This window comes from Antedon mediterranea, chromosome 3, assembly GCF_964355755.1.
Source record: "Antedon mediterranea chromosome 3, ecAntMedi1.1, whole genome shotgun sequence".
NCBI lineage: Eukaryota > Metazoa > Echinodermata > Crinoidea > Comatulida > Antedonidae > Antedon > Antedon mediterranea.
The window spans coordinates 10,744,599-10,757,318 of record NC_092672.1 but is presented as its reverse complement, the minus strand read 5'-3'; the positions used below and the strand labels follow the sequence as shown (position 1 = coordinate 10,757,318).

At 31.8% G+C, this 12,720-nt stretch overlaps 1 protein-coding gene across 2 annotated transcripts in view; it reads left to right on the top strand.

Annotated features, from left to right (window-relative positions):
* Positions 1–12,720, top strand: part of LOC140043561 (voltage-gated potassium channel subunit beta-2-like) — a 43,954-nt gene that overhangs the window by 18,017 nt on the left and 13,217 nt on the right. The window contains exons 4-5 of one of the 2 annotated variants that reach the window (XM_072088084.1): positions 8,599–8,636; positions 10,946–11,025. In XM_072088084.1, the coding sequence (XP_071944185.1) occupies positions 8,599–8,636; positions 10,946–11,025 (118 nt within the window). The remainder of the gene's footprint in view (positions 1–8,598; positions 8,637–10,945; positions 11,026–12,720) is intronic. The other variant, XM_072088085.1, reaches the window with a different exon arrangement.

The window sequence follows — 12,720 nt, the reverse complement described above, 5'->3', positions numbered from 1 at the left end:
ATGTCATTATTTAAAATAGATTAAATTGTACACTTGTAGTTTTATAGATTAGGACAGTGGTTGTTGGTTGATAATTTTCACTTTATCACTATTATTATTATTATTAACCCAAGGAACTAAAACCCATGCTTTAAAGTTACAGTACACTATATTGTCTATCTGAACAAAATGTAATGTGACATAATAATTTTCACTTTGTGCGAAAAATAGTATCAGGAAAAAATGGAAAAAGGATTCTCAACTGGGAGTCCATTTCCAGGAAGTCAAATAACTTTTTATTTTGTCTTGATTGTTTTTAATGTTTTTTTTAATATTTTTTATTCAGTTGACAGGTTGAATCTAAACATAATAAACTATAATAATACATTCAAATAAGCAACAATAACATAAACAGAGATCGGAACATTAAAGAGATTAAAAAATTTTACCCTTAAATACATTTAAACTATCATAAAATAAATCAATATCCAAACAAGTAACAAGCAACCTATTTGTGTTAGGTAACCGCTGAAAAATACCTCGTTTTGTGCATTCAACACGACCACAAGTAATGTGAAGCAAACACTTGCTGCCAGTACGAGTTGGTATATTCAACTTAAACAAAGCAAGAGGATAATCATAAACAGAATTGAAAAAGTTGTATAAAAATACCATATCAAAAACAACTCTACGATTTTCAAGAGAAATAAGAGAAACATTATAATTAGGACAAGTGCGAGTAAGGAATCTAATAAATTTGATCTGAAAATTAGAAATATGCTGAGATTGTGTACAAGAAATTGAATTAAAAATGACTGAACAATATTCCAGGTGGGGGCGCACGACTAAACGGTACAATGATGTTAATGCTCCACCATTGCCCATGAATCTACAGTTCCTCCACAACAAACCCAGTTTTGATTAATAACTTTTTTACCATTTTTGCCTCAAATTTGAATAACCTTACTATTTACTACAAATTTCCTATTCAAAGTATGATTCATTTTTCATGTTTTGGTTTAAAGATAATGCTTCCAAAAATGAATGGCTATATGGAAACTATTAATGACCATTTGGAGTGCTGGCAGCGTACAGCAATAGTAATAAAAATAAAATTATAGTAATATTATTTATATACAGTAAACACTTTCAGAGAAATGTTAAATTGTTCTGAATTAGTAGCATTCTAGCCTCAAGCTTGTGTGTACGATAATCGATTTTACTTACAGCAAAGGCTTAGAAACTTGCTGCAAAATATGTCAATGTAAATTTGACAGAATATTTGTTGTTAATGCAGTCTAAAATCTTGGTTAAACAAATTTAGAAATGTTCAATCATTTCAAAAGATTTGCTTTAATTTAAAAAATGGTTTTACTGAAATGCATTGAATTGATTAAATACCAAAGATTTTAAGATAAATGTTATTATTGATTATTTTTTTAAATCAGATTTGACCTATTTGAATTGTTATGTGACATAAAGATACTGTATTTGATACACATATTTAAAAATTGTACAAATTATATACATATTAAGTAATAAATTACTTTTATAAATTAAGGCACAAATAATTCTTAACCTTCTCTGCTGATGACAAACCTCTCCTTTGAAAATACGAAAAAAAACTCATATTGTTGTTAACCTATAGATGGTGAATTTAAAATCCTGTTTTCTTATTTTCTTATTTCAAAGCTGCGAGTTTATTATCCATAATGGTACATTCACTAATCGATATGCATTCCACGTTCGCAAGACAAGAATGTCTTGCAAAGTGATGTCGTTAGTCTGATTGTCTGCCAGGCATGGTGTGAAAATTTGTCGATCGTAATTTTCTAATCAGATCAATCGGCAACTTGATTGAATGATATGCCTTGGTATCTGGTTATTTCTTTTTTGTCTACGTTTGCTGGCTAAAGGGTTTGAAATTCTACCGATAACCATTCAACCTCGAAACATCAATATCTTGTGTCATAGTTTCTGTTAATGTACTGTAGTGTCCATTCATTTTCAATTTGAAATCCTGTTCTTTAGTCTTTGTGTTTATATAATAATTATACAGTTAAATAATCCCCCATACCAGTCTTACTTGATACCCCTTGTAGTACAGTGGTTGATGTTCTAATACCTATCTGAAAATCTTGTTCTACGGTATTCTTTGTGTTTATCCTTCATAAGCTTCGTCGCATATACAAATATACAGATACTGTATAAATAATCATCCATACCAAGTTTTACTTGATACGTCTTTAGTCGCATACACTTTTCACTGCTCTTGTACAGTAGTTTAGTTGCTGTTTATGTTCGTTACCTATCTGAAAATCTTGTTCTACGGTATTCTTTGTGTTTATCCTTCTACCACATAGGCTTCGTCGCATATACAAATAATACAGATACTGTATAAATAATCATCCATACCAAGTTTTACTTGATACGTCTTTGGTCGGATACACTTTTCACTGCTGTTGTACAGTAGTTTAGTTACTCTTTATGTTCGTTACCTATCTGAAAATCTTGTTCTACGGTATTCTTTGTGTTTATCCTTCTACCACATAAGCTTCGTCGCATATACAAATATACAGATACTGTATAAATAATCATCCATACCAAGTTTTAATTGATACGTCTTTGGTCGGATACACTTTTCACTGCTGTTGTACAGTAGTGTAGTTACTCTTTATGTTCGTTACCTATCTGAAAATCTTGTTCTACGGTTTTTGTTGTGTCCTACTGTACTACCAACCCTGGAGGCTCAGTTGCTAATATACAAATAATGAATGTTTATGAGTGCAATGGTACAAATAATGGCACGAGGTGAATGATGAAAGGTTTATATCAACGAGGCAAAGCCGAGTTGATATAACCTTTCATCATTCACCAAGTGCCATTATTTGTACCATTACACGAATACAAAACATTCATTATTTGTTTTATATAACATCTAGACGTTTTTTTTTCGTACACAAAAATGTTTCAAAAAGTACTATTTAACGATCGTTGAATAGTGCGTACTATTGCACGCCATGTGACCCACATTCGTCCAATTAAATGACAGGAATTTATATAGGTGTTATATAATATAGTATATTTATGGTATACATATTTAAACTTGCACACTGTGGTTTGATCCCACTGTACTACTACTGTATACATTTCAAGCCTTGTGTATGGTTGTTGCTCTGTACTGTCTGTTCACTTCAAATCAGTAGATTTACTCAGTATTGTTCGTGTTTATTCTACAATCAGGCTTAGTCACAATTACATTATATTTATAATTTAAACCTCCATACTATGGTTTCAGCCCCAGTTCAAAATAACATAATGCCTCTTCAAAAAGTCAAAACATGTATTTTTTTTTGCACAGACTTAATATCATCCTCTCATTTTAGGGTTTATTTTTTACTTACGTAATCTGAAATTGGGATAAGGATGAATACTTACAGTATGAGTTTTTAATCGTCACATTCGATAGTCATGAATATTTGATGTATGTCGATGCCGATATTTTGACGAGATTTGTATTTGAGTTATCCATACTTGCCAAGGCCAAGAGATGGGTGTTGCAGGAAGTCTAGACAAGTTTTCTAGAAATAGCCCCAAGTAGTTTTTGATGTCTTTACGTAACAGAAAGAATTGTGCTGTTGAGATATCTGTTCCACTGAAAACATGATTTTTTTTTTACTGAATAGATCATTTTTTTGTCACATGTAGTCATTCACATTGACAAAAAATTGAATCATACAAAAAAGTCCTGATAAAACCATGAGTAGAGTAGAGTAAAAACAAATTAAATAGTGAACAAGTTTTTCTATATAATAAAACAACATTAATTAATTTATTTATATTGTGATTATGTCTAAACATGAACAGTAATAATGTTTTAATGTACAGTAGGTCATTTAGGCAACCTGATAAATTTAAACTTGAAACATATTTTATTACTACACAGTAAAACGCAGAAAATTGTGCACCCACGCTTAATTATAAATTCCCACACACGTTCAAACTGTATCAAGTATGGCTTTGATATTTACCCAGCTTATTACACTCTGAATCTGAAAATAAACCGTGTCGTAATAAACATTCACAAGTGATGTATTGTAAATACTTCCTGAGTGAATAATGATTGACTCGCTAACAAGGACCATACAAGTCAATTAAATGCGTACATTTTACTACAACATATGTAACAAAAGCAGCCTATCCTTCTATAATACAAATGAACTGAAGATGATATTGTTTTGATACATCTGAAAGACTTTATAAATGAGTCTTACTAAACACGTTGCACAACACTGTATACCACACACACCTACCCTAGGCACTATTCACATTAATAATCCAATTAGCATACTGCCCCTTAATAATCAACCACTCCTAAAAGTAACTAACTAAAAATATTCCACTCTAGAGTATTAACAGCGACGGACATCCTGTGTTCGCTAGAGCGTAAAATCATATACAGTCGACATAGCCGTTTTATAAGTTACGCACCCTTGGGCAAAGATGATGACCGGCAATATCTCTCTCCCTCAAATCCCCTGTCTCGCGGCGCGGGGCCCTTCTGAATCGCTTGGCTCTGGTGATACAGCAAGGCCTAGTCTTCCTAGGTAGGGCCTTGCATTCAAACGCCGAGCAAAATGTATTCCTTTTAACCATGGCGTAAAGATGTTTTAACACAGCCATTTCAACCTAATGAAAATGTTATTTCCTTAAACAATTAAATTAGAAGTTCAATTTCACGCTAAGCTTTGCCCACTTTGTTAAAACTCATGCATAAATTATTCATGAGTACCGTCCTGTGGCTTTCCGTTCTGTTTCATAAAGTCCCTAATGTCTGCCATGTGCTACACGTGGTGTTCTAAGTATTAGACTGTTAAACAGTTTTACTCTAGGAGCTAAACAGCAAATTAAGTTACTGTCTAGAAGGAAGAAGCAAAATATTTTAGAGAGAATGTAATGCGGGATTTATGACGAGTTACCCAGCTCTATAACTACTGTACATTTGGTATCAACTATGAAATCCAACAAAACATTTAATTATTTTCTCATTATACAGAAACAAATCAAGTAAACCGAGAGTCAGCAAAAGCTCATAACTCACAATTTATTTCTCCATGCTCTCTGACAGAGTGACGGATGTGTAAGCTTAGTTTTTAATCTGTTGGAAGAATCCGCTATGCTAGAATTTCATTAATATCTTTCATTGCTAGACTAAATATTCACGTAGCTCATATAATATTAAGGGGACTTCAGAGCTGTGTCTGAGGCATCTAATGGTGGCTGTTGACACAACCCAAGTAGGCCTAGGTTCCTCACTGAATAATCCCAATGGATTCAGTGATTTCACTTTTTCTAATTATTTCACACAGATCTCAGGTATGTTTTTGTCTGGCTTGTAAAATTCTAGACATTTGAGATTGTGTATTCATGTGCAAAATGGTTATTCATGAATTGCTGTGCACATTATAATTTACCGTTGCATAATACATTTATTTATTTATTGAACAATTTTATATGCTTTTTAATAAGCAAAGTTGATACAGTGATGTACAATATAAGTCACAAGAAATAAAGTGGTGCGGTTTTCACAAGAAAATAGAACAATCTCTATTCAAGCCACCGAGTTATCATGAGGCCTCTGTAAAACTGGTGATACACAGTGATAAAGTTGATTCTCCCTTCTTTTTTCGTGAAACACTCATTTAAAAGCATTTTTGTTCCGTTATTTCTCATTGCATTCAGTAGAATATAATGATTTCTTTAACCAGCAAAATCTAAGAAGAACATGGAGTTAATAAGAGCTAGTTTTGTGTGTGTTATCTGTCATTTTTTCCAAACTGCTAAAGAGGGACTGTTATTTCATTCTTGAGTAAAACAAACTTAACTGATGTGCATGTGACATATTAAACTCCGAAAGTGTAAGCACTGTTTTATGTATTGCCTTTTTTATTTCTGGAAAAAATATTAACATAATTTATGTTAATCCTAAACAGTGTATGCAATCTGTTCAGAAATGTACACCTGCTGCAACATCAGTCTACAATAATAAAATAATTAACATTTTTTACTTATATTTTCATGATTGAGTCTTTTTTCTGCTGCTAAGAAAATAAATGCTTGAATTTCTTCCATTTAGGAAACAAATTGGAGTGTCATTTTTTTTTCTTGTACACATAACAGTGATCATTGAGTTGATTAGTTTGTGTGACTTTTTTATATTATTACTTATAGGACTACCAGACACTGTCAATGCATTTTTTTTAGTTCAGAAATCAATTAGAATTTAGGCTCACTTTTTTAAATCAACTTGAATATATGATTTTTTGGCATTTAAGAGAGACACCTGTTGATCCACAAAGGGAATGTGGTACATTATTCATCAGTGAAAATTACTTACTGGCCTGTTTAAATGAAATCGTCCTTAACTGTGCATTGTTACCTGTACTGAGAACCATTTTAAACTTTTTCACTTGTTTTGTCTATTTAAAAGTAACAAAAAAGTATTTATTGCACCTAACTTTCAGCTACAGTATAAATTAGAATGGAAGATATATTGTCTTGATCAATTTGATGCTTAAATAAAATAAAAAGACAATATACAACAAGTTATGAAGCATATTGTAAAAGTATATACATACATTCATTCAAGAGGAAAGAATAGACGGCATAAAAAGTGTGTTTGGTAGGAAAGCTAGAGTGTGCCTTAATACCACAAACAACTTTCTGAACCCAAAAGCCATACCTATGCTGTAGGGCTTGAGTGTCTAATGCTGCTGTTATAGAATACTGTATAATTTTACTGTGTATAGTAGCATCAGAGAAATGTATAAGTATTTCTGAATATAGTTTTATTACTATAATCCTGTAGAATAGTGAGAAATTATAATTAACACCTTGTAAAGGCTAATCCTACTGTATAAATAGGATTTAACACCTTTATGAATCCATAAGAAATGCTCCTCCCTTTTACGGTAGTTTGTGGCGTTAATAATAATCATCGTACAATGACGTCATACGTGATGTGAACTTAGTATCACTATGGTAACTGCATCTTTCTGCAAGCAATATGCAAATTACGTATTAGGTAAAGAAGATAAAGATCTCTCAATATCCTGAATCTAGAATTTGTATTAGATGAGTTATCACAATTGACATCTTAATTGTAGAAACAGAATATCACTGAAGACTCTATAAGGCCCATTTACACTAGGACGATTGACGATAAATACATAAAAAATATGCATTTTTCAAACATAAAACAAAAAGAAATCTAGAACTATAGGATAACCGTCTATGCTTCCTTTGATGAAAATAATATTTTCACACGTCCAATCACAATGACATCATGATGCTGTGGAACAGTCAATTACAAGACTTTTCCAAGCACTTCGATCTTGGGCAAGTGAGGCTATTTGTTCAGCTTGTATCATGCCTTCATCATAGTGTACACTACAACATGTTGAACATAGGCAGAATAAGATGTTCGAGGACGTCCAGGCCTCCTTTTGCCATGAGTTGTACTTTTTCTATTTATCGTCGATCGTTATCCTTGTGAAAAAAGGATTATATGTTGATTACTATAACTCTTGTACTGGTAGAAATAATCAGTTTTTCCAAAATGTTCGGCAAACATTAACCTAATATATGGTATATGTGCGGTAGTGGGATATGTTAAATCTCCCTCTTCCGCTTACTCTTTTTTTTTCTCAATTCTTTAGGAGTTTCCTATGTTACTTATTTTCCAACACAGAAAGTGTCGAAATCTCTGTCTCAAATTGGTGCTTCTAGAATTTTCTTAGCATTATGAGATTGGAAGTTTACACACTCCATTTATTTACCATTTATAAGTCAATACAGTATTTATAGTTCCATCCTTGTTATCATAAGTTTAGACATCTGTTGAGTGTTTTTCAATATTATATTATATCATTCTAAACCAATACAAATTTTTATTAACAAATAAGTTGCAAATTGTTTCATTATATAATTATTTGTTGATTTAGTCTTTTTTATTAGTAAACACATCTTAATGTAGAAACTCACAAATATTTAAAATATATTTATCACTTTTTACCATCCACACATTCTTGAAAACAATGAAACTAGAAATACATTAATGAAATATGTTGCATAATGTAGTAAAGTACATTGTGTTATTTAATAAACCGAAGCCATTTCATTTATGTAGGACCCAAGTGAGTGATAACCGCATATCAAGTACATCCACCCATGGGGATCCCATCTTGATTGAGATAATATATCAAGTTGAATTGAAGACAGGGAATTGATATTTTATTATTATGGTCTCGGTGAATACCTGCTCACCTGTACGATGCCTCACAGACATTTTAGCATCGGGTTTCATGAGATAATTAATGAGATAAAATTAAACTGAATGTGTTAATTTATTTAAATTTTATTTTAACATTTTGTTTACAACATTGCTAATCAGATTTTTGAGTCCAGAAATATATTTTTGTATTGTGTTTTTTGCTACACAATTTTAGAATGTGTAGCAATAAGGTCGTTTTGTATAGCTTTTTGCTATGCTACACTAACAATTATTCTATGATGTATACATACTTAAAATGATTTTTCTAGTATGTTTTTTTTTTTCAGGTACTTGGGTGACTTTTGGTGGCCAGGTGACAGACCAGGTAATAACTTAATAGTTTTTTTGGAAATTATTGTACTTCTCTAACGATTGTTATATTAAAAAGATACCTAATGATAATATTTGAGTTTGGGTGGATGTTCTTATAAGTAAGTGTGAAAAAGTAAACTTGTATAAAGAGAATTGTCCAATGATCATTAAGCATTGACTTTAATTGATTTAAGCTTGTGCTTTTACTAACATATGGTAGGCTATTCCAGAGTTCACAACTCTACAACTGAAGGAAAACTTTCTGGTATTAAGCCTAAACTTTATGTAACTGAATGAATGAATACACACATACACATGTAGCATAAAGGTTTTGTTTATTTTTACCAAATGTTTACATTATTAATTCTTACACTATAATTATCTCATTATGAGTTAATCACCCCACACCTTTTTTCTTAGACTTATTGCCCCAACTCTTTATTTATTGTCCTTTCTTTAAGTTAATATACCAGTTGGCCTTTCGATTTTTGTCTGGAAAAGGATCACAAGTATTATATGTATGAAACGCCATATGTGCCAAAATATTAATTTTCTTACTAAGAACCTAGACTACTTTTTCCTGACCATAACTGTCTATGTACTCCGATCCAAGAGCCTTGATCTGAATATCTTGTTAAGATCCATTTTAGAATCCATTCATGCAATGAAATTGAAACAGCATTATTATTTTTATTACTACATTATATTCTCAAATTTCTAAAATAAGCTATTAATGTTTCATTGCATTTGGTGTATGTTACACTTCCTCTCTTGAATTTCTATGTGAATGAAATAATTTGATGTTGCATTCAATGAATCAGAAAATTGGAAACATGCATAACACAAACAGACAGTGAAGAACTTTAATGATGAATTTATTATATTTTTTTCTGATTTTACAAAATTGTAATAGAAAACAATAGTATACCGATATAATTTGAAGCTTTTTAAACTATTGAGTGATTTTTGTTGTTGTAATACTACAGAGTACAGTATTACAACCACCCCCCGACCCCTCCCCGGTGCTTGTTCAAATAACCCATATCCCAAAATTCCTTCTAACTATGATCATTAGCATTATTGTCAACACCACTTCATCAATAAGATTATCATCATGTATTCTGATGAGCAATTAGTCAGCAATTACATCAAGATTAATTTCGAATTGAGATGTAACAGCATATTTTTATGACACGTTTTTCTCATTATTACTTTGTGTTCTGCTTCACCAGTTTCTCCTTTCTTCCTCTTTACAAAGAAGGCCCCTCTTTATTTTCACAACCCTCTGTGAACCCAACCTGACTCAGCTCAACCTTATTAAACCGTCCATACCTTAATAGCAGAATCATAATGAGACGTTTCGCAATCTTTCCTTATTAAAATTTAAATATATATAATCAACAATCTCAAATGGTCCGTGTTCTTTAACTCTGTACTTATACCCTCATTTCGTATAATTACCTTTTACAGTTTGACTCCTGTGGATAATTACAGTATGCATAATACATAATTCTGCCTCTCCCAGATGGATTTGAATTTTTGAATTCTACTATTTTCCTACTCTTAGGCGTCATTAAATTGTAATGTCAAGGAATTTGTGGTTTGTGAGGCGTAAGATCTTTAAGGCCTTGCTTAGAATGTTGTTTGGATCAGGCCAGTATAAAGGGAAATTGCAATCCTCCATATATAGTAGTATACAAAGAATCAAAACTATAAATCTTATGATCTTAAAATAACAATTAATTATATTTTCAATTCATAAGTTAAAATAAAAGCAGATAAAGCATTTCGGAAGTTCAGGTTTTTACTCTAGGGTGAGGAAACGGATATAGATATGTAAATGAATATTATAAACTTTATATTAAAAATCAAATATTACTTATGTAAAAATAATCTGCATTTAAATTTTTTAGTCGATTACAATATGCATTTATTTCTAGAATAATTTTTCACTATCACAGATTTTGTTAATGCTAATGTCCTTCTAAATTTGTTATTTCATATGCATTAAACAGCGAGTAATTAGCCAATTACAGGATGGATAAGCTATTTTACAATTTATCGTGCTAATAAAAACTAAGTTTTAAGTTGTTTAAAGGTGGAGGTTTCAAGTTTAGCTCATTTAAAATAAAAAGTACAATATAATATTATTGTAAAGTGCGTGGGATCATTTTTAACAAAATTATTTTCTCAAATATCTTATCTTGTCACATCTTGTATGTTCCATGAGATGGCTACAGGACTGTATCACCGTATTGTTAATATAATTATTTGCACTTCTTTCAAATCTCTGCATTGATATAATGTTTTGTTTTATTGCAGGTTGCTGAAGAAATGGTCACGTTAGCTTATGAGTCTGGGATTAATCTTTTTGATACTGCTGAAGTGTACGCTGGTGGAAAGTATGCTTCTTAATTTTAAAATTAATGATTGTGTATTTATGCAAATGAACCACATGAATATACATATTTTTTAGATTTTTTTTTTATTTTCAAAAACATTTCAAAGGACTGAGCCACGATAGACACATTAACGCTTGAGTTATTTATTGCATTTTCTTAAATACATGCATCAAAAATATCATTCCTCTACTCCTTTGATCTACTGGAATGACAATAAAATCCACATTTAATATTAAACATGAAGGAATCAGAGGAACGTGATTCAAATGTTTGTTTTCATCTTTTACGGTTGAAACGATTTTTCATTTCAATAATTCATAACCTAATTATCTCGCATCCACCTATCTTTCGAGGTTCATCTCTTTATCTCAATAATTCATTCACTTGCAAGTTCGATCAATACCTTTAACTAGGTGTTGTGAAAATTCTAGTCACTAATCTTGCTAACCTAAGCCCAATGGAATGTATTACACATTACAAGAGCTCTTCGTTTTTCTACATTTCCTGCCTTCTCACTAAGTTTATAGATTTTATAATAATTGAAAACATACAGTAGTCTCTCTATTAAATCGAGATAATACATTTAAAATTTTAAAAAGAGAGAAAGTAATTTCCAATGATCATAATTGTCATCAATATACAGTAGCCCATAATTTAAGCCTGTAACTTTTTGAATTGTGTTTTGTCACAAAATTAATTAAATTAGTGCATGTTAAAGAACTTGGTACACTATGTTTCCCGGTGTGTGTATATGGTAGGCACTGTACTGCTGGCTGCCGTGAGTCCGTGTTAGAGCCTAATCCAAATTTTCCCAATTTAAAGACCAGAATAACTTCTTTATTATAAAAAGCACTGATAATTAAAATTAAATAAAAATAAATATAATAATTTCAGTTTTTATTGCAGAATAAAATAAATAACATTGCCCGCAGGATAACCAAAAGTCTAAATTTGGTTACCCAAGTCCATGTATTGTCCCTCATTCATTTCATGGGAAGGTGTCCCCTTAAATGGTCTTTGACAGTTCCGGCAAATCAAATCTAACGATGCTTCACGCGACTATGCACCAACCAATATGCGAGTAGCCATGTGAAAACAAAACATTGACGTTCCTTTTGGTTTGATGGCGCCGGACCGGAACCGTGATGGAGCCACGGGAAAACATAAACATTGACGTTCCGGTTGATTTGGTGGCGCCGGACCAGAACCATGACGAAACAGGTGTGAAAGATCCTTAATAGGTGGATTAAAAGCAAGGTTTCTACCAAGTGTTGTCGATTTATCATGCATTTTTGCACCAATTAGTCTATTAATTGCCAAGGACGATCTGATTTCGTTCAATATTTAAAGATTTATAATATTACGGTACCATAATCAATTTAAAATGAGATGGGGTTTATTGAGTGAAGCATGCTCCTGTGAGACTAGTTGAACGTGAGTGAGTGGAACCTTAATTCTATAGCCATAAACATCAGCAAGGTTTGAGGCTCACTCGCTTGATGGTTCTGTCTTCTCGGATAATGATTATAAACCGTAGGTCCAGTGTACAGTACATAAATGCTTGTGTGGACTTTAAAGAACCTAGTACATCTTTCGAGACGATCATCCACTTCCGTGGACAAGCGAAGGTGCGCTACAATTGGCAGCACTGTGACCCGTAGGGAAAAAGCATGTAATTGAAAAGCGCAACATCTA